The sequence below is a fragment of the Crocuta crocuta genome, unplaced genomic scaffold, assembly GCF_008692635.1.
Source record: "Crocuta crocuta isolate KB4526 unplaced genomic scaffold, BGI_CrCroc_1.0 scaffold41, whole genome shotgun sequence".
NCBI lineage: Eukaryota > Metazoa > Chordata > Mammalia > Carnivora > Hyaenidae > Crocuta > Crocuta crocuta.
Genome location: NW_027529428.1, coordinates 6349357 through 6372287, shown reverse-complemented (window position 1 = coordinate 6372287; position 22931 = coordinate 6349357). Strand labels below are relative to the sequence as shown.

Sequence of the window (22931 nt, the reverse complement as noted above, 5' to 3'; positions counted from 1 at the left end):
GGAAAGTGAAACAGCTACCAAGACAGAAGAAAGACTTTATTTCCCAAAGAAATGGGGTATTTTGCTTAATCATATATGGGGGTTAATGAGATCTATTATACGTGCTATACCTGATCACAGATAACATGACTAAGATTGTTAAATAAGTTGTTTAATAAGCAAACTTTGTGGGGCGCCTGGGTGGCTCAGTCAGTGGAGCACCCGACTTCAGCTCAGGTCATGATGTCGCGGTTTGTGAGGTTGAGCCCCGCGTCGGGCTCTGTGCTGACAGCTCAGAGCCTGGAACCTGCTTCTGATTCTATGTCTCTCCCTCTTCCGGCCCCTCCCCTGCTCAGGCTCTGTCTCTCTCAGTCTCTCAATAAAAAAATAAACATTAAAAACATTAAAAAATTAAAAATTAACAAACTTTGTGAATGTGTACGTTTGTGTACGTGTATGCAAATACGTACGAACGCACATGAAAACTTAGTGCGTGATGGTATCGTACTAACCGGGGAGGCACCGTCTCTGGCACTGCTGGAGCTCTGGTCACCATAATACCACGCAAACTGGAAGTCCTGGCCCTGGGGAACGTGCGACATCTCTGCTTTGCTTTTAAATTCCAATGACAAAATGGTGGGTGGAAAAAGAATACTTATGATGATCTTTAAAAGAAAATAAAGCAAAATAAACAGTAAGAGTCACAAGTACAGCCAAATAACAACATGAAGATTTTAACGTATGTGAAGTGTCAGACCTATCCCCGACTCAGTGGATAACCTTATCTACGTGTACTTTTTGACTCAATTCCAATTCTAGAAGTGTCTCTCTCAGAAATACTCATAAATGCAAGTGTATGTGTATAGGCATGATCGTTGCAGGGTTATGTGTAACAGCAGAAAACCTATATCAGCCTGGGGTGCCTGGGTGGCTCAGTCAGTTGAGCGTCCGACTCTTGATTTTTGGCTCAGGTCATGATCTCACGAACCATGGGATCAAGAACCGTGTCGAGCTCTGCATTCAGAGCACAGAGTTTTCTTGGGGTTCTCTCTCTCCCTACCTCTGTCTGTCCCCTCCCTCCTCTCAAAAGTAAATAAATAAACATTAAAAAAAGTCTATGTCAACCTAAATATCTAACTCCAAAGGGATAGCTGGTGTAGGACAACCTAAGAGTAGAATATTATACAACCATTAAAAAGATAAAGGCAACTTTCAATATAAAGGAAAGACATAGAAGTTATATTGTTATGTGAAGAAAAGCAAATTATGTAATAATATATGTGGTGTGCTTCCATTACTGTGCAGAAAGAAAATTAAAAATTGAAAAAGGGGGCGCCTGGGTGGCTCAGTCGGTTGAGCGTTTGACTTCGGCTCAGGTCGTGATCTCACAGTTCGTGTGTTCGAGCCCCGTATCAGGCTCTGTGCTGACAGCCAGCTCAGAGCCTGGAGCCCGTTTCGGATTCTGTGTCTCCCTCTCTCTGACGCTTCCCTGTTCATGCTGTGTGTGTCTTTCTCTGAGAAATAAATAAAACATTTAAAAATAAAATTGAAAAAGATATATGCATACATATATATGCATTTAAAGGTTTAAAAATATGTATACTACACTATAATTATTTATCCCTAGGAGCAGGCAGTAAGAAGTATTATTTTTCAATAGTCATGAGTATAATGTTTCATAATCCTTTAATGCCATCAAGTAGTTATTATCCCATAAAACACATTAAAATCTATTCATATTACAAAATCAAGAATATAAAAGCATACCAAGTGTCACCTTATGGTGGATTCACCTCACATCCTACACAAATATTTTCTCTGCCAGTAATACCCAGAGAAGGTATACATCCAGACATCCATAATTTTTTCATTATTATTGCTATCATTCATGTATTGATCAACTATTCAAAAGATTTTTTATGTTCAATTTATATGGCTTTTCAGAATAAATGGTATAGGAGATTTATTAAATGTAAAAATCAACTTGTTGAGCACTACTTCTTTTCTTTCAAGCTGAAATCAGGCCTTAGTGTTCTGGGATTCACTGAACAAAAATGTGATTAACCCTGACTACACACCAGTCATGATTAAATAAATTGAAGTCATATCCTGGCCAACTTCCATTGCTGAAATGACTTTCTGTTGTGTTTTAAAGCCTGATCTCCTATGAGAAGTTTCTCAGGACTTTTCCCAGTTCTGACAGGGTTGTTTGGGTGAATAGTATATGCTTTGTCTTCAGATGTGGAACCCAAAATACACACAATCTTCTAGGTCTGGAAACATCATAGTTACCAGGCACAATGATGACATTACACTAATTAATTCCTAACCCACTTCCTGAAAAGACTCTACTTTCTACTGCCCTTGCCCCTTGCAGGACAACTGGCTCATGAAACATCAATATCCCATTCCCAAGGAATCAGTTGGAGTCTATCAGCCTAAAAGTATTTAAAAGAGTTTTCCCTCCACGAGACCCTATAAGGTCTTCCTCCAGTCTCCATCCACTTGGAATTAGTCTAATCAGGACACCTTACAATTATTTGCAAATGTGATCCCAAAACTCACAAGCCAGACACTGGGGAATTAGGATCCAGGCAGGGAGAGCAATTTCCTACAGCTCAGAGATTTTAAGTAGCTGATTCAGCCTTCTTTCTCGACTCACTGTTTTGGGGTAAAACATTCAGTCTTGTTTCACTTAGGTCTCTTTGTTGATATAAGGTACATGAGGAACAAAATGTTACTAAGTTCTCAGTAAAAAGGATTTCCTGTAAACTAAAGTATGTACAGAACAGAGCCATGGGGGAAATTATTGCTCAAACCTCCAGCCATCTTACCCCATCTCATTCTCTACACATTTAAAAAGTTATTGTCAGAGATTATGTAGCTACAGTAGAGCCCATTCATGTCTCTGCTTCATCTTTCCAAGGTTGAAATCAAAACAGAGCAAAGGAGAACTTCTTCTGGAAATAACTTATTTCTCCAATATTTTTAAAAGAGGAATCTATGTGAAATAACTTTTGATTCCCACTTCTCTTATTTTTGCAATCTCATTGGTGGAATTGAAAGGTGCAGGGTTTTTTAATCTATTTTATACCTTATGCCTTTTATTTCTTTGTATTTTCTATACTGTCCCAACAAAAAAATATTTTTAAGGAAGTTATCCTATCTGGGACACAAATTTTTAAGGACTATAGGAAAAATAAAATTAAAATATACAGTCTTAACATAGCTCTTACTTCCCATGCCTTACCCTTTAATTCAGTTTTTATAAGTATAAATATTTCATAAGCTTGACCATAAAGCTTTAGGCTTAGGTTTGATGTCAAAAGTGAAATGTTTTAGTAGTTAAATTACTCTTGATAATTCAAGATGAAAGGTGAGGACAAACTGTAATGGACAGAAGAATCTGGAAATGGGTGACCAAAATGTGTTTGAGGGCAGCTTTATAAAATAAGCATTTAAGGGGGCAACTGGGTGGCTCAGTTGGTTAAGTGTCCTACTCTTGAATCTCGGCTCAGGCCATGAACTCCCAGTTGGCGAGATAAAGCCCCGCGTCAGGCTCTGGGCTGACCGTGTGGAGCCTGCCTGGGATTCCCTCTCTCCCCCTCTTTCTGCTCCTCCCCCACTCATACTCACATACTCTCTCTCAAAATTAAATAAACTTAAATATTCCTAAGCTGAAAAAAATTTCACTAAAAAGGCTCATTTAGTTCGGTTATAATTACCAGAGGTAATGGAGTTTATAAGAATGAAGTCTTATATGTTTGCATCTGCTTGTAACTTCTAACCACCTTCACAAGAGAATGTCTTTTGATGGACAGAGTTGGTACAATCATCCCTATTCTTAAAAAAAGTTTTAATGTTTTATTTATTTCTGAGAGAGAGACAGCGTGAGCAGAGGGGGGCCAGAGAGAGAGGGAGACACAGAATCTGAAACAGGCTCCAGGCTCTGAGCTGGCTGTCAGCACAGAGCCCGATGTGGGGCTTGAACCCACGAACCATGAGATCATGACTTGAGCCGAAGTCGGACGCCCAACCGACTGAGCCACCCAGGTGCCCCCAATCATCCCCACTTTTAAAAAAGAAACCGCAGCAGTGGGAGAAAGTAGTTGCTGTCAGAGGCTCCCCTGGGGAGATCCCAGCTCGGCTGTGAGAGCCAGAGATACTAACCAGTTTTCCTGAATGTACTCTTCCACAACAAGGGAAAAATGAACTCCAGAATACACACTTTCAGAGTAAACCAATGTTAAATTCTACACAGCGAGTAAACACATCTTTTTGTAAGTTTATTTACTGAGAGAGACAGAGAGCAAGTGAGCATGAGCAGCGGAGGGGCAAGGAGAGAGGAAGAGAGAATCTCAAACAGGTNACTTTCAGAGTAAACCAATGTTAAATTCTACACAGCGAGTAAACACATCTTTTTGTAAGTTTATTTATTTACTCTGAGAGAGACAGAGAGCAAGTGAGCATGAGCAGGGGAGGGGCAAGGAGAGAGGAAGAGAGAATCTCAAACAGGCTCTGAGCTGACAGCACAGAGCCCATTGTGAAGCTCGATCCCACCAACTGTAAGATCATGACCTGGGCTAAAATCAAGAGTCAGATGCTTAACCAACTGAGCCACCCAGGCACCCCAAATAGACCTTTATTAATTGAAGTACAACTGACACACAAGGTTACATTAGTTTCGGGTGAACAGAACAGAGACTTGGCACGTCTACACTCGCGCTGGGCTCACCACAAGCACAGCTGCCGTCTGTCTCCATACAACACCACCACAGCACAACTACATTCCCTGTGCTGTACCCGTCATCCCTGTGCCTTATTCATCCCATAACCAGAAGCCTGTACCTCCCTCTCACCTTCACCCATTTTGCCCCTCCCCCTCCCCACCTCCCCTTTGGTAACCACCAGTTTGTTCTCTGTACCTTTAGCCAGGCATTTTTCCTCATTTTCAGGCGCCCAGTCCACATGTCTGTCAGTAGCATTTGGGTGCAAGTATGTGAAACAAAGGGCCGCAACCTTCCAGACACGGCCAGTTTCAAACAGGTGGAATTGCTCCAGTTCTTGAGTTCATAGGTCAACAGCTTCATGGCCATTCTTTCATTCTGCTTGAACGCCTTCTCCAGTACATCCAGGGCAAGCTGGCCAAACTGTCTGTAATGACACAACATTTGTGGCAAAAAACAAATGCAGGTAAGAGTCCCAGAAACGTTCAAAAAGACGAGGGAGGAGACCCAGGAAAGACCAATGCAAAAGACTGAATAGCCACGTAATAAACTCAGATTGCAGAAGCTATTTGAGAGTTATCGCTGCTCAGGAGATGAACTCTTCTCCCTTTCCAGAAGGGTTTACACTGTAGTGTACGGAACCTGGTTTACACCAGGCGTGACTGAGCTCTTTATCCAAGGGGAGAAGCCTGTCTACACTACAAAACAAACTATGTATAGCTTGGTTTGGGGCTCCCTGACAAGACCGAATAAAGAATTTTTTGACAGAAAAGGCTGTTCAATAGCGAACTAACAATTAAGGAAAATTGCAGGGCCACCTTTTTCCCCCTTTAACATTTTAGAAAATACATAGATGACTTAAGTAAGAAGCTAGACTTGGAGGCATTTTTTGGGACGTTGTTTACTCTAAAAAGTAGACCCTGCTATTCTCTTGAACTTTTTTTTAATTTTTAAAAAATGTTTAGGGGTGCCTGGGTGGCTCAGTCAGTTAAGCATCTGACTTCGGCTCAGGTCATGATCTCACAGTTTGTGGGTTCGAGCACAACGTTGGGCTCTGTGCTGAGAGCTAGNAAAAGCAAAAACCACATGCGCAGGCAGTATACTGGGGACTTTCAATGAAGACAGGTTGCTCAAGTTGCTCAGGAAAGCATATACATCCAGGAGCTCAAGTAAAATTAGTTGGTCACGGGAGATAACAAATTAAAAAAAAAAAAAAGTGTGCGGTGAAACAGTAAAGATAATGAAAATTCTAAATCTGCATCTTTACAAATAAACATTTTTAAGGCTATAAGGCACTCCTCATTATAACTTTAGAGAAACAGTAACTCTATTCTACCCGTCACAAGGGAAAATGGAAAGTGAAACAGCTACCAAGACAGAAGAAAGACTTTATTTCCCAAAGAAATGGGGTATTTTGCTTAATCATATATGGGGGTTAATGAGATCTATTATACGTGCTATACCTGATCACAGATAACATGACTAAGATTGTTAAATAAGTTGTTTAATAAGCAAACTTTGTGGGGCGCCTGGGTGGCTCAGTCAGTGGAGCATCCGACTTCAGCTCAGGTCATGATCTCACAGTTTGTGGGTTCGAGCACAACGTTGGGCTCTGTGCTGAGAGCTAGCTCAGAGACTGGAGCCCATTTTGGATTCTGTGTATCTCTCTCTCTGACCCTCCCCTATTCATGCTGTCTCTCTCCCTAAGAAATAAATAAAACATTAAAAAATGTTTATATATTTTGAAAGAGAAAACAAGGGATAGGCAGAGAGAATCCTAAGCAGGCTCTGAGCTGTCAGAATAGAGCCTGACCCGGGGCTCGAATTGAGCCATCCGGGCACCTCTCTCTGGAACTTTTGTTTTGTTTTAAAGTTTTTTCTTTTGAGACAGAAAGAGAAAGAGCAAGCAGGGGAGGGGCAGAAAGAGAGGGAAAGAGAGAATCCCAAGCAGGCTCTGCACTGTCAGCACAGAGCCCTTTGTGGGACTCGAACACACAAACTGTGCTTTCATGACCTGAGCCGAAATCAAGAGTTCGACACTTAACCAACTGAGCCACCCAGGCACTCCTCTCTGGAACTTTTAAAAGTCACAATTATACATCCGTTTCCATTAACTCTAGCTCCCCTTCTTTCCTCACTATTATATGCATTAGTAATAAGAAAATCAAAACCATTTCTAACTTTTCTATCTTCTGCCATCTTGTTCTGGGTCTTTAACACATAATATATTTATTTGTTTTCCTGCCTGAAACATACTAAAAGTAAAAAAGTTTTCATTTAACGTAGTATCAAAGAGTTTGAGAGTTCAAAAGTCATTAACTGAACATTCTATGCGAGGAAACTAGAGTCCCAAAATCTGGCCAACTGAGTTACCCAATTAGTAAACAGCTGGACTGGGGCCAGAACCTAGCTTTCCTGACTTGAGAACCAACTCTCCATTCTCTTCCCTTTATTCCACAAAGTGCCTTGAAATACCTAAAGACCCTTATTTATAGGAGAGCATTGGCAACAAGCCCATGCATCTTACAAGTTCTAAGGTGAGGGAGATAAAAGTGTCTAACCATTCTAAGAACTGTCGATGTTTAGTATGAATTGAAGAGAAAACTCCTACTTTGAGTAATTTTTCAACTCTTCTGAGGCATCGTCCACCATGTTGCTCTCCTTAGCTTCATGGGCCATGGCTCGGTAGAGTTTGCAAGCAATCACTGCCTTGACCGTGGCCTCCTCTCCATGCTGCCAGAAGAACATGGCCATCTTCTGTCTCTTCATTAGCACAGCCCAAACCAGCAGGTCATTGTAAGGGTAAATAAAGCCAGTCGAATCAGGGTCATCTGACATATTTTGCTCTTCTTTTGACTTCTTCCTTGATTTATGAAGGACTACAGACTTTTCCTGTTGGAAAATAAAACAGAAATGGAGTCCCAAGTACTCAGATGCATGATATTTGACCTAATGAAACATTTCAGGTATCCTAAGAGTATTTTTTACATCACTGACAAGAGATGGAAATAACAATAGAATTTTATAAATCAGAAATCAAAATTCTGGCCTTTTAGGTGATCTATTTCTTATTGTGTCTGACAGATCCAGGTTCCATAAGCTGAGATCCCTTGTGTTCATTTAGCACAACTTAAAACACTACACCTTTGGGATAGGCCCAATAACTAGAAGACAGTTTTCAATTTCTCCAGGAAATGGGTCAAAATAACACACTGGATAAATGAGAACTATTAAAAACCTCTAACCTCACTTTATAAATCGATTCATTATCTTTCCCTTAGAAAAATATTGCTAGTGTTGCCAACATGCATCCAAACCGATTGGTTTTAAGTTTTCTTTCCTTTATTCTGACTATATTCCTCTAGTAATAGTAATATGTAATAATGAAATACTATTCTCTACCTGGTAAGCTCACACTTTACAGCCCATCTCAAATGCCACTCCTTAACCCTCATGTTTTTCTATATCACTATGTGCATTTTCTATTTCAATATTCATCATACTGCAACACTATATTACTTTGGGGAGAGAGGGATCATTTCTCAGTCATCTTTACATCTCCTCCACCCATCTGTATCCCAAATTCAACCAAGCACCCAACATAACGCCTGCTAAATAATAAGATTCAATAATTATTCTTTTTAATAAAAGGGAATAAGAAAGAAAATTATAAGCTTCCTCTATTTCTATAAATGAAAGGAATTTGTATTCATTGATGGTGATCAAGGGTTATTTTATAAAATATCCATTCATCCTGGGAGCTATGCAAAGGAAACCTCTTTCACCAACATAGGAATCATTTATATAGAAACTCTTGAGCAAAAGCATGTGTCCCCAGAGGAAAGTAGGACTGAGGTGACATGGGGAGATGTGGAATAAGAACATGGTTCACACTGCTCAAGTGTTGTAGGAAGACAGCTTTGTTATGTGTTGACTCACACTCATCTGTTCATGGTACTTGTAAATGCTCTATTTGTGCCTCCCCTTCTCCAACTTTAAAAGAAGAAATGGTCTAATCTGCAAGAACAACTTGATTTCCGAGTCTAAAAATAAATAAGTAGTGGGGCAGCTGGCTGGCTCTGTGGACTCTTGATCTCGGGGTTGTGAGTTCAAGCCCCACACTGGGCAGAGAGATTACTTTTAAAAGAGAAGTTTCAGGGGCGCCTAGGTGGCTCAGTGGGTTGAGTGTCCAACTCTTGGTTTTGGCTCAGGTCATGATCCCAGGGTCGTGGGATCCAGCCCCGTGTCAGGCTCTGTGCTGAGTGTGGAGCCTGCTTGGGATTCTCTCCCTCTCTCCCTCCCTCCTTCTCTCCCTCCCTCCCTCTCCCTCTCTCTCTCTCTCTCCCTCTGTCCTTCTCCCCTGCTCATGTGCATGTACTCTCTTTCTCTCTAAAATATTAAAAAAAAATTTAATGTCTAAAAATAAATAAGTGGTACCTTGAATTTGTAAGGCTGAGCAGTTCTAATAAACTGGGAATGGAGAGTACTTTCTGCAGATCCATTTCTGTTTCCTGAGGGACGTCGTCGGTGAAGAGGGGGCTGGGAACAGCTTTGAGCAAAACTGGTCACTTCCTGGCGTACGTTATTTTATTTTTAAGATAAGACAAACAGGAAAAAGATTATAATGGTAACAATTAACACTTCATTTCTAGATAGTAAAGAAACAAAATATTATACAGTGTCATGTGTCCCACCAAGTGTGCAATGGGTCTGCCTCTAGCCCATAATTAGAATTAATTCCTCACCCCACAAAAGCCTCTCATGATCTCCTCCTTCTTAAGCACATGGTTATTTCCTAACGTCTGAGAGAACATGCTCTTTTGTTCCCTATTATATATCTGCATTCCTTCTCTATGTGGAAATTCCATTAAAAATCAATGGATGTTCTACACCTGGAGCGAATTCAGAAGAGGCAATAAAGATTCACGGTTCTGATAAGAAAGAGTTCCCATTCACAAACAACTCTAAGGTCAAGTCAGAAAGTTAAGGACCTTCTCCAGATGTTATGAATCACCACTGGAATTCCAGCAATTAGACCCAATAACAACATAACTTGTTGCTTATTGGCATGAAGTGTTCATCAAGGAGAGAAAAAGAAGCATTCTTAAAGGGGGTGATACAAATTACGGCCTTTGAGCTACTTTACTTACTTACTTATTTATTTAAGTTTGCATTTTATGGATATAAATTGGAGTAATGATGGGATCCAAACTTCTAACAAAATACTCAAATTATTATCATTGTCATTGTGATACAGAATTAATAGCATTGTCAGCAGTAATCACAATGACTAATATTAACACTCTATACCCTCTATCTATTAGGAATATGTGTTTTCAGGTGTTATTTTATTTAATCCTTTTGACAAATTTAGAAAAGAGATATTCTATTACTATTCCCATTTTGTAGATCAGGAAAACAATAGACAGAAAGGTTAAGTTTGTCACTCAAGAGGTCACACTGAGCAAAACTACTACTCCGTCCCAAATCTCCCTGTCTCCAAACCATGTGTTTGTAACTGCTACAATCTAAGTTACTCTGAGAGTTTACTATTAACTCTACTCCTTCACAAGCGAACAGTCAGAGAAATGGGTAGCAATTTCATACCATTTCAAAGAAAAAACCACCAGGGGTACTTGCCCAGCGGGCTCCCTAGTAAGCTACACACAGGCCACGGTCAGTCCTCATACCTTGTCACAGGGAACCTCACGGCAAAGAATATTTGCTTAAAGTGAAGGAGCTGACATGTCAAGTGCATCCCTATATGCCTTTGAAGTCTCAGTGAAGATCATTTCCTCTGTGAGGTTTGAGTTTCTTTTTGTTTTGTTCTTTGATTTCTTAAAGGCAAGTTGGGCTTTCACTTTACCTGATTCTTTATAAATAAAAGTCAAAAGAGGCTTGAGAGTCTGGACTCTTTCTAATCTCATCCTGCACAACCTGCTAGCATGACACCAGCAGCTAAGGCTTCCCTGTCACTGCAGAAACATGTCCTAATGTCCACAGCACCGTGCCTTTTACTGCCCCTGCTCTGCTCCCAGCCCAAAATGCCCCAAACCACGTTTTCTAACCCTGCCATTAACCTCTAAGAAGAAAGGCTCTCTTCAGTCTACTGGCTAATAACCGCAATTTTAAGAAGCAAGCAATGTTTTCTCTGCTCATCAACCAGGCAGCAACTCTAACTTTACATTCCTAGACTTTCAAAACCATGAATGAAAATAAAACACAGACAGGGTGTATTTTTACCCAGTACGCTCTGCGTGCGTTTTCCATACTCATAAGTTTAAGGCATTCTGCGTGCGTTTTCCAATATAACCCCGACACGCCTGTGCCAAGTTTGTCGTTTCCAGACTACAGACTACTATGAGTTCATAGATGTAAGCCCAGGAAGCTCTTCCCTTCTATGTTTTCAAAAGGAGAGAAAAGAACTGGTCATCTCCCCCTCAAATCTTTCTCAACATACTACTTCTATGGCAACACCGCACGTATTGTACGTTGTTCTGTATTATGGCTAGTTATGCATAAATCTGTTTCCTCTGAGAGTTTCTAAACTCCTGATCTTTATGTGCACCCTGGACCAGCACTGTTATTTACATGTAGCAGAGACTCAGTGAATATCCGTAAACACAGATGTCCACTTTAGAAGCTACTCCCATTTCAACTTCCTAAGCCGTTTTCCTAAATGTGTGATGCCTAGTTATCATCCCCAATTTGACTAGGGTACTTACCAATTGGGACACCTTACGTTTTCTGTAGAGGTTGTTGTAGAGGGCTCTGAAACTTTTTCTAGTGTAGCTGCTGCGATACGCTCCACCAATGAGGTATTCGATTACCAATCCAATGTCGATCAGTGTTATTCTGTAGCCTGAGAGAAGGGTATGCTGAAACAAAACCATGTAATGGACTGTAACTTTCAGTTCCTTTTTTTGGTCTGGTTTGCCATCTGTTAGAACATATCCCAATCAACCGCAAAGAGGTAAACTCATACTTTTCAGTCATCTTCACAAATTGATCGATTAATGTGACGAACTATTGACATAGCCAGCTTGTTCAGATGGAAAAACAAACTTAGCTTTAATGTGTTTTTAGTTCCACAGACATCAAATGTGAGCTTATATTTGCTCATTCAACTCTCTTTTCTCTCTCTCTCTCATATATACACACTTTATAATAAAATGCACTTAAATATAGTATAAAAGACTGTTTTGAACCAGAAATTATGTATCTACTATAATAGAAGTAAAATCACTGGAGGATAGCACCAAAATGTGCCATTTTGACATATTACTTTGAATAAAAGTTACTTAAGAGACAGCCTGTGCAAGAAGACACTCAGATCCTCCCCCTCAACCCGTCCCCTTGAAAGCAGGAAATAACTCTCCCTGTGAAAGGGACCCTACCTGTACCACGACATAAAGAGACATCCTTTTCAGCAGAGATAAGAAATTTAGAGTGGAGAAGACTGAACAAACAACCTTGTTACTTTTTACTAATATACTCCCCCAGCCCAAATTCTGCTTAGAATTCCTTACTAGCGGAAGCTCCCAGAGTTAACTTTTCTTTGTCCTATCAATTCCTCCCAGAAGTATTGTCTGTCTGAAAAGTATAAAAACTGCCTGTCTTGGTCATTTCTTGAGGTCTCAACTTCATTATTGGGCCTCTGTGTGCCCAAAATAAAACTGTGGGTGTTTTTCTCCCGCTAATCTGTCTTGTGTAAAATTTAATTCTTAGTCTAGTTGGAAGAACCTTGAACTGAGGAAAACTTCTTCCTCCTCCTCAATATACTGAATGTACATAACCCAAAATTAACATTGGGTTAGATCTTCTGCCTCTCCACTGAAATGGCTAGAGCACTCTGCACTGTGTGGACTACATCACACACGATGCGAGAATATGGAAGTAGAGCAAGCAGAAATAAGAAACATGGAACGGCAGAACAAAACAAGGCACCAAAACATGACGCTAGGCCAAAACAAATGCTATGGTTAGCAGGAGGAGGGCTGAGCAGCTGATTTCCAGGTACATGGGTCTTGGCCTAAATGAAGATGACTCTGACCACTTAAAACCCACCTTACTACCCCTCCATCACTCTTACTCTCAACTACCATTCACAATACACTTTCTTAATTAAAGTATAATTGACATACAATATCCTATTTGTTTCAGGTGCTTCTCATAGTGATTTCATATTTTTATACATTACGAAATGGTCCCCACGATAAGTCTAGTTATCACCTGTTGCCGTACAAAGTTAGTACCATACCGTTGGCTACATTCCCTATGTTGTATGTTACATCCCCATGACGTATTTGCTGCATAATCCCCTTCACCTATTGAGCCCAACGTCCAACCCCGGCCCTCTCTGGGAATCAGCAGTTTGCTCTCTTAATCTATGAGTCTGTTTCTGTTTTATTGCTACAGTCCACATCTCAGTGAAATTCCACAGCATTTGTCTTTCACTGTCCAACTTATTTCAACATTTTTAAGGCACACACAGTGCTGAACAAGATCTCTGAAACAAACAGATTATGAACAACATTCATGAAGCTTTGAACAAGAAATAAGGTTTTCTATATGTATTTGCTTATATATAAATATATAAATAAATGGAATAGCACAAATATATACTTATATATTTCATATATGAAGAAATGTAAATAATTTCTTTTTCACATCCATAATTTACTTTTTGCAAGGAACACCAAAACTAATGCTCTTGATTATTCTTNAGCGAAAGTCGGACGCCTAACCAACTAAGCCACCCAGGCGCCCCTTCCATTCCTTTTTCTTATATATTGTAATAGAATCAAAGTTCAAGGAAGCAGTCTAAGGAGAATCATTCTGATCTAGCAGAAATCATACAAACTAAACTCACATCAGCACAGACACTTTTGCTTACTTGTAACTTGCCAACTACATGTCTTCCTCCATCAAGGCCTTCCTGCCAAGTCCATGTAGCCAGAAAGCCTGCACAGTCTCCATCAAGATACCAGACTTCAGAGAAATGAGGGAAGTACTTTTAAAGTGTGCCAGGGATGGATTTAAAAAAAAAAAAAAAAAAACCTCTCCTAGTTTTCTATAGATGTGAATAAAATTTCCTGGTGATTAAAAGAGAAGGAATTAAGGCTTAAAAGACAAAGTTGGGAAGGTTTGGGGGCACCTGGGTAGCTCTGTCAGTTAAGCGTCCAACCTTAGCTCAGGTCATGATCTCATGGTTCATGAGTCTGGTCCTGTGTGGGCTCTGTGCTGACAGCTCAGAGCCTGAGGCCTGCCTCAGATTCTGTGTGTCTCTCTCTCGCTGCCCCTCCCCTGCTTCTACTCTGTTTCTCTCTCTTACAAAAATAAATAAAACATTTATGAAAAAAAGTTGGGAAGGTTTGGTAACTAATAGAGGATCTGAAGTCTGACCTCACTCAAAGTTCAATGAGAACACTATAAGCAAACTATGAGCAAGCGTACAGAGCAGTGGGATTCATTCTGGCCCCCTAGAACAATGCGTTGACTTACAGAAGAAGACTGGGCCCCCAAGCCATCGCTTATAGTCAAAACAACAACGAAACAGTGAAAAACCACACATTAGTCCTCTGATAAAGACAACGGGACAAGGACAAAATTTCTTTATTTTCAGCAAATATGATTATCATTGGCAATACCATTGTATCATATTGAGCTAATGTTCTGCTTGAAAGTTCTGTATGTCTCTGGTTCATATTTTATCAGAAAAATAATTATTAGTTAATGTCACTTACTTGGTAGATTAAAATCTTAAAAACGTAAAATAAATGATAAGGAAAAAAAACCTTTGGAGGGTAGCTTGGTGGCAAAATCATTCAGAGGTGGAGGAAAGGAGGGTAGGTAATTCACCTGAAAGTCCAAATCTACCTTTTACAAAGCAAAATCTGGCAACACCTCAATCACAAATCTAAGGCAATACACAAAGAAATCTGTCCACGTTCATAATTAGGTTACCTGTTTTACATCTCGGACAAGATGATGCAAGAGCATATTAGTGGGTCCTTGTTTCTGTAATAAGGAAGAAAAGACAAAAATTAGTCCTTTTAATTACCATGTGCAAGGGGGAAAATATTTTATTTCAGAATGTATAAATAACCCAGAATCCTGAAAATTTTCTTCAACCTCTTTAGTAATGAAGCTCACCCCAATAATTAGAAAGGTGTTTCCTAAGAGAGGATAGAATTAGATTGATATCCTTTTCAAAGCAAGATGTATTTTTAAAATTTTTTAATGTTCATTTATTTTGAGAGAGAGAGAGAGGGAGACAGAGAGCAAGGAAAGGGCAGAGAGAGAGGGAATCACAGAATCCAAAGCAGGCTCCAGGCTCTGAACTGTCAGCACAGAGCCCGATGCAGAGCTCGAACCCACAAACCCTGAGGTCATGACCTGAGCCAAAGTCAGAGGCTTAACCAACTGAGCCACCCAGGTGCCCCCCAGATGTGTTTTAAAAAGATATATATGTAGATAGTAAGAACATAATTAACTTTTTTTCAAGAGACAAAAATAAATTTTAAATAATTTATAACTATCCTTTATCATATATAAACTACACAATTACACACCCCATCACACAATTACATTCCATCCACAAATATTTATTGAATGCTTACCATGTTCAGTCAAGTTTTGAGGGAGTCAGTGAAGAATAGAAGTACTTTCGTCACAGTGTTTACAGTCTAATTGAAGAGAGTAGGGACTCAATGAGGAAATAACCTAAACTATGAAGACTGTGTGTGCTCAAAAAGAGTTGCAAAAAATTGGTACCCTAAGATTGGATTTACTGTGAACTGAAGTATTCAAAACGGCAGGCCTTGAGTAGGGCTTTGCAGAAAGGGTAAGATTCAAAGGACAAGGAAGGACATTAAAAGAAGGGTGCTTGGCTTGAGCAACTGGTGTTTCCCAGTGGTTAGTTGGTCTGTTTTCAACAAAGGGTTTGCGTAGGAAAGTTGCAGGAACAGACGTTTAACAGTGGCCTTAGGTTCGGATGCTTCCAAGAACTCAATAAAAGTAATTTGTTCTTATTCACATCACTGGCTTTAATTATGGTCTTACTGTCGTATTTTCTTAAATTAGTGTATCTTTCTACTCTGTGTTAATTAATTAAAAGAAGAAACACAGACATGACCATAGGATATAATAGATTTGGTGAGAATGTTTGTCCTTTGGTTGAGAAATCTTTCTAATTTATCTTTGTACATGAATGTTCAAGGAGACTTGAACATTCAATATTTAGCTTAAGTTAAAGCTTAAGCAAATTAATAAATAAATCTTAAGGGAGGTGGTTGATGGGATAGTCCAATACTCACTGTATTATAGAGCTCTTCCAGTCGGGGGATGGTAAGAAAGCGATGGAGATTCACTCCATACTCTATTAGGAGCTTCACAAAATCCACTCGATCCATCACCAAAGCATCTGACATTGCTTGTTCCAGTGTGCCAGGCTTCAAAGGTGGAAATACATAAGCGACACAGAGACAATTAAGAAAGCAGAAATATGAAAAAGTAGAAATAACTAAAGAATTACATATAATTAATCTCAATACAGACACAACAGTCATAAACTACAATCTCAATAGAAATGTTCAGGACCTGAGTAAAGAAAAAATAAAAAGCGAACCTAAAGGCATAAAAGACACCTTAAATAAATCTGTTCTTCTCTCAGAAGACTGACAATTATAAAGATCCCAAATTACTGTATAGGTGTAATACAATTCTAATTTAAAAAAAAAATCAAGGTTTTGTTGTTGTTGTTGTTGTGTTAACTTAGCATGTTTTCATTTAAACTACATCAGTTTCTAGGGGCACCTGGGGGGTTCAGTCGGTTAAGCGTCTGCCTTTGGCTCAGGTTCTGATCTCAGGGCTTGTGAGTTCGAGCCCCGTGTCAGGTTCTGTACTGACAGCTCAGAGCCTGGAGCCTGCTTCCGATTCTGCGTCCCTCTCTCACTCTGCCCCTCCCCTGCTCATGTTCTCTCTGTCTGTCTGTCTGTCTCTCTCTCTCTCACAAGAATAAATAAAACATTAAAAATAAATACATAAACTACTCCGGTTTCTGAATATAAATGGCAAATTAAAAACACTCATTTACTTTTACTCTGACCTAAAACTTTACTAAAATTATAGCAAAATATATTTTTTAAAGAAATGAATCCACAAGAATACAGAGGTCCAGAGTATAGCATTTTGGAAGTTGGAAAGAAGATGGTCAAGCAGTAATTGACTTAGCAGTCCCCAGAAACCCAGAAGGCAAAAGTCCCCAGAAATCGAAACCGGAAAAAGCCAAGAACCAAACAGATCTATCTGTTTGCCAGAATCCTGGGAGCCCCAAGATGAGGTCAATGTACAACTAATGAATTCCTAATGCTGAGATCTTCCCAATCCTCTTCCCCGATCTGACTTCCATTAACACTAGCAACGAGGCTTTTACCTTATCCAGGCGGGGAACTGGAGGATTCTTTTCTGGTAAAGGAACTAAGAGAAAAGGCAAAACATGCTGTCTTCTCAGGTCTCCCAACAAACGGCGTCCAGATCACTCCACCGTGAAGCTCAAAACTACACTTAAGCTTCACCTACAGGCTCAGAATTTCCAAAGAGCTTTTTCTCCTCCACTCTTAAATAAAATCCCAGAACAAACACACCACAAAACATCAATCAGTAAGAATCAGACAATGCACGAAGGAAGAAAACTTCAAAAAACAAACGATCATTAATATCCTCAGCAAAATAAGATACTACATTCAGGATGCTTTAAAAAAAAAAAAAAAGCTAGGAACAAATTTGTTCTTAGAAATTAATAGTATGGTACCAGAAACAAAAAGCTCCATATAAGGCATGAAAAGTAAAATTGAGGAAATCTACCAAAGGAAAGATATGGAAGATAAAAGGGAAAAGATAAGATTAGAGGAGCAATCCCTAGGTCCCACATTGAAGTCCTATGAATTCCAGAAACAGAACCCAGAGAAAACAGGAAGCCAATTGCCCAGCACGGAAACACGTATGATTGCTAAATTGAAAACACCTGCCCAGCATTACGGATCCAAAGACTCACAACAGCTCGCATCATTGTGCACTCTGAAAACACTAGAAAGATAATTTTTTTGAACTTCCAGAGAGGAAAAGAAACGGTCACGCAGGATCAGAAAACAGAAAGATTTTTATTCTCGACTGTTGAATGCCAGAAGCTAAGCCTTCAAAATTAGTTCTGATCTTTGATGAAAATATATCCACACATGTTAAGTCCTCAAAATGTTTCTCTTTTGTGTTCCCTTTCTCAGAAAGTTACTGAAGGAGGCACCCCATTAAGCTAAAGCAGTAAGCCAAACAAGAGGAAGGCACGGGGACCAGAAAACAGGTGATCGGCCCCAGGACAGAGGCACAGGGAAGCTCCAGCACGATGAAGGGACAGGCAAGCACGACACCCCAGGGCCAGGAGCAGTAGCCAGTTCAGGTGGTAGCAGTGAGGGCAGCACCACACACAGAAACGCGGAGACGTCTCTAAAACAGATGAATCCGAAAATAGCAATATGACTTGTTATTTAGAAATATGGAGATTCAGGAATGTCAATAACCACCAAAAACTGTCAAAAATACTTAGGTCTTCTGGTCAGCGGGGCAGAGGACTCCTACTTTTTCCTTTTTTTCTTTTTAGTAGCCTTTTAGTATCATTAGTTTATTACCATTAGATGTTTGAAAAATGGGGCGCCTGAGGGGCTCAGGTGGTTAAGCATCTCACCCTTGATTTTGGCTTGGGTCATGATTTCATGGTTCATGGGATCAAGCCCTGGATTGGGCTCTGTGCTGACAGTGTGGAGCCTGCTTGGGATTCTCTCTCTTTCCTTCTCTTTCCACCCCTTCCCTGCTCGTGCACATGTGTGCACATTCTCCCTTGCATGATCTCTCTCTCTCAAAAAAAAAAAAAAAAAAAGATGTTTTCAATAATATGCATGTCTTAGTTTGACTGAAAAATAAGATACTGATGGTATGGTCACCACTGCAATTTTTAAGAATGAAATGTTAATAGTGATTATCGTTAGCACTGTGGATAATCTTTCTTCTTTCTGCTTTTCTCTGTTTTCACTTATTTCTACTGACAGTGTGTATTACATTTTCATGCAAAAATAAGAAAAACTTTAAGCCTGAAATAACAATATAAAAATCTGGCCATAGAAAAAAATAAATGAAATACGCTTCCATTCTTTCTTTCTGCCAACTTTGTTTGCCAGTTTCAATTAGGCTGCACAGAGCCTGGGGAGGGGAAAAATGTTTTTAGGGAGGCAAAGTTGCTGAGAAAAATGTCTCCAGTATCCTGGACACCCAGCTACTGCAATGTTACCTCCATACCCCTCCAAAACCAATCTATCTCTACTCCTTTTTTTTTTTTTTTTTTCCCACCTTTAAAAGCCCCATTTTTTTCCCAAATAAATAACTTCATTTTCACTATACCTTCCAATGTTGTCCATAAATTAGGATATGTTTCTTGGCAATGTCCATTCTGTCCCAAGCCATTGCCAGATTTAATTGTTCTGATGCTGCTAAATTTGTGCCTAGGGTAAAAGGGAACAATCATATATCCTATTTAAAATATCAACATATAAAACACCAAGTTCCATGGAACATGAGAAGAGGAAATGAGAAAGATATGTAGCCACTTTAAGACACTCACCCTTTAGCAGAGCCGTTAGGATTACTAAATCAAGGTCTTGTGATTCCTCAGAATCAGCATCAAATATGGTAATCTATAGCAGTTGAAACACAGAAAGCCATACATTTTGGGAACTCATAAAGAAATGGTTTCAAAAAGTACCCACAAAATGCATTCTAGAGCTAATGAGTTGAGCAAAACATTAATGTAAAAAACCATACAGGGTTAATCTCCTTGATTTGTTACTCTCCTTTTTTACTCGTGGAAAACTTGTTAAATAAGGTAATGGAGAATTGTGAAAGCTCAAGGGAAAGAAAATAACTTAAAAAGATTCCATGTATCCTACAGGAAATATGAAAAAACACAACTACACTAAATTTACTACCCCTACTATAAAGAAAAGAANCTGAGCCACCCAGGTGCCCCTCAGTGTCAATTTCTAATGTAAAAAAAAAATTGTTCCTTTTGACGAGATACCATATGACATTCTTCTGTTCACATAGCATTAGAAACTAAAATTTTTGCTTTTTTAATAAGAAGAGAATCCTCAAGGATTTGTCATAAAATAAATGAGGCAATTACAATGCACCCAGTGAATAAGTACAATGGACAGCACAAATGGTCTTCACAACATCAGTGTCCAAAGCATCCTGGCATGAGACTGATTTTTTTAAGACAAATAAGGATTTTATTTATGCTTATAAAAGTTTGCTTGCTGTTAAGGAATATGTCTCAATATTTTTAAATGAAAATACATTTTATATAGTAAAGGGAACTGTTGGGGAAAAAAGAGCCAAGTCTGGCAAGCCCAGATATGCCACTAACTAGTGACTCTTAGGGAAATATCTTCAGGCCACTGAATCTCGGGCTTCCCATCTACAAGGTGAGAGGAACCCACTAAATAATCTCTAAGGTCCTGTAAAGATAGAATAACTATGCTTCCACAATTCAGGTGTTGGTTCCAACTAATAGCCCCACTACGTGCATGAATAAAATTAACTCGCAGGCAGAGTTGAGGACCCAGTTCCTAACATGTGCAAACCTGTCGCAGACTACTGTAGCCTCCTCTTCATCCTTACACTGTTCCTTACTCTCTTTGATGACAGGAAGACACAAATAGAAGGGTGACCTCTGCACAATGTCCCTTTCTTACTGAGCACTGTGGGAAATCTCAAATGTAGTAGGCCACGGACCAGACTTCAACTCCGAGCCCACGTTTAAGCTCTATCATTCTGTGACTGCTGACTCTGGGCAAATCACCTAAATTCTCTAGGTTTTAGCTCTGGCATCTCTGAAACGGAGATAAACAGTCACTGCCATATTGAACTCACTCATGGGGCCACTTTGGGGGGAAAAAATACAATTGAAAACATGTGGTTAACTGTAGACACGGTTGTTATGTTTGTTGTTATTAGGTCAACTGAAACCTTAAAGTGTTTTTCATGTATGTTTATCTATGCTTTGTCACAGCCTGAATTTGTTCAATTTGTTTGCTTGTTTGAGGCCAGGTGCTTAAATATCACCAAAATCTTGTATGATTTGGTCTAGCTTTTGAATTCTGGAAAGGTCACTGTGAATCATGACATATTTTCATATTTACTATAATTGTTGGCTTTATAGCATCCAAGTCATTGATAAAAATTTTGATCAAAGTGCCCTAAAACATGAAAATCTTTTCCTAAATCTACATTATGTTCATAGCCCGCAGTTGGTGGCCTCCATTTTCTGTCCCAGAATAAATTGTCATCTTTCCCACTGTTCAGTGCATCCCCAAAGATCTCCTACAGGATTTACTAGGATGTTATGATGCAGTCATCTAAGGCAGCAGATAAGTCATGGAGCTATGCTTTTACCCTCTGAAAAGATTTGTGGGTGATCATCACTAACTGTGGCCACTTTTCTGCAATACTGCCATGCTGGTTCTTTTCCGAAGTGCAGTCTGAAATTTGAGCCTCGTGGGGCAGTGGGCAGGGGAGGGAATAAAAAGCCAAGTTTACTCAACTAAGGGTCAAGTTCTCCAGACCTATATACTATCAAATTAAAATTAAAAACTCCTCATTTTGGAGGCAAGGGGACACTTTGCTGGCTCAGTTGGGAGGGCACGAGATTCTTGATCTTGGGGCTGAGTTTGAGCCCCACACTAAGTGTGGAGAGTACTTTGAAAACTAAATATTAACATAAAATCATCTTAAAAAAAACTTGGTTAAAGGTTGTAGAGGGGTGCCTGGGTGGCTCAATCAGTTGAGCATCCGACTTCAGCTCAGGTCATGATCTCAGGGTTTGTGGGTTCGAGCCCCGTGTTGGGCTCTGCGCTGACAGTGTGGAACCTGCTTCAGATTCTCCATGTCCCTCTCTCTCTGCTCCTCCGCAACTTGCTCACTCATGCACACACAATGCATGCTCTCTCTCTCTCTCTCAAAAATAAATAAATATTAAAACAATAAAAACTGTGAAATAAATATTACAAATGATGCACATTATCAGTTTTAAAGTTGGTTAAGTTATCAACTCATCATACTCACAGAATCCCTGTGCACCATACACTCCATGAGAATCTGAAAAAGGTGCTTGGACTGCTTAAGACTAAAGTTGAAAGTGTTCTGAATCATGCAGATGATCTCCTCCTTCACCTGAGGACGTAGGGTCCTGGGAGAGAGAGAAATAAATGGTCATGACTTGGTACAACGCCGAGAAGGGAACAAGCCAAAAGCTTCAGTGGGAAGTGGGACAACTGTCCCATCCGACTGAGAAGGTTCCTGTGGCTGCCTCTGCTGTGCGAGCAAATGAGCAGGAAGCAAAGGGAAGCAAGGCACCGGAAGAGGCTGGATTTGGAAGTGAGTATGGACGGATCTGCCATGATCCTGGAAAGAACGCGCTATGGGATGAGATTCTCGAGGTGACAGATTTCCAGGGGACTGTGTATCTCTAGAAATTGCGGGCATCATATCTCAAAGAATCAGACACTCCACAAGGTTTGAGAAGCACACATTTAGGGTAACTTTGGGAAAGAGAGACATGGGAAAGAATAAGAACAGGGGCAAAAGGCAGAAGTAGAAGCTGGGGGCTGAGGGGGGAGAGGGAGTGTAAGGAAAGGGTGGTCAGAGCATTTATACCATACGTACTGATTATACATTTATTATGTAAATTGGAGGGGCCAATATTTAGTTCATAGGCATTATAGTTACTTACACAGAAGAAATATCATGCTTTTGAAAATGGAAAAATCACACTGGCTACAGGCATGGCTAAAGAAAAACTACCTTTTTAGTTGAAAAGGTTAAAGAGTTAAAACCTCAGATAACTACAATATACGTTATATAAATGCCAGAAGGCTGATTTCTCCAATTCCTGCTATTGTTACTAATGGCAAATGGACCTGAAGGTGATCAGGGCCAGCACCGGTGTTCTCACTCACCACAGGGTTTTCTTGGCCATCAAGACCAACTGCAGACTATCTCCTCCCTCCCTCCCCCTGGAGATGCTTTCCCCCCTGAAGCTCAGACAGGGTTCAAGAGCCCCTAATAGAGGCAGAGCCATTCTTTAGCTTAAAAAAAAAAAAAAAAAAAAAAGAAATG

The 22931-nt window shown here is 39.8% G+C and overlaps 1 protein-coding gene across 2 annotated transcripts in view; it reads right to left on the bottom strand.

The window, feature by feature from the left end:
• The window catches only part of TRPM6 (transient receptor potential cation channel subfamily M member 6), a 154123-nt gene that overhangs the window by 74419 nt on the left and 56773 nt on the right, over positions 1 to 22931 (bottom strand). The window contains exons 9-18 of one of the 2 annotated variants that reach the window (XM_077759376.1): positions 21879 to 22002; positions 19378 to 19450; positions 19158 to 19258; positions 16025 to 16159; positions 14673 to 14726; positions 11432 to 11584; positions 9144 to 9278; positions 7318 to 7598; positions 4905 to 5133; positions 492 to 644 (exon numbers count right to left, since the gene is read on the bottom strand). In XM_077759376.1, coding sequence (XP_077615502.1) covers positions 492 to 644; positions 4905 to 5133; positions 7318 to 7598; positions 9144 to 9278; positions 11432 to 11584; positions 14673 to 14726; positions 16025 to 16159; positions 19158 to 19258; positions 19378 to 19450; positions 21879 to 22002 — 1438 coding nt within the window. The remainder of the gene's footprint in view (positions 1 to 491; positions 645 to 4904; positions 5134 to 7317; positions 7599 to 9143; positions 9279 to 11431; positions 11585 to 14672; positions 14727 to 16024; positions 16160 to 19157; positions 19259 to 19377; positions 19451 to 21878; positions 22003 to 22931) is intronic. The other variant, XM_077759377.1, reaches the window with a different exon arrangement.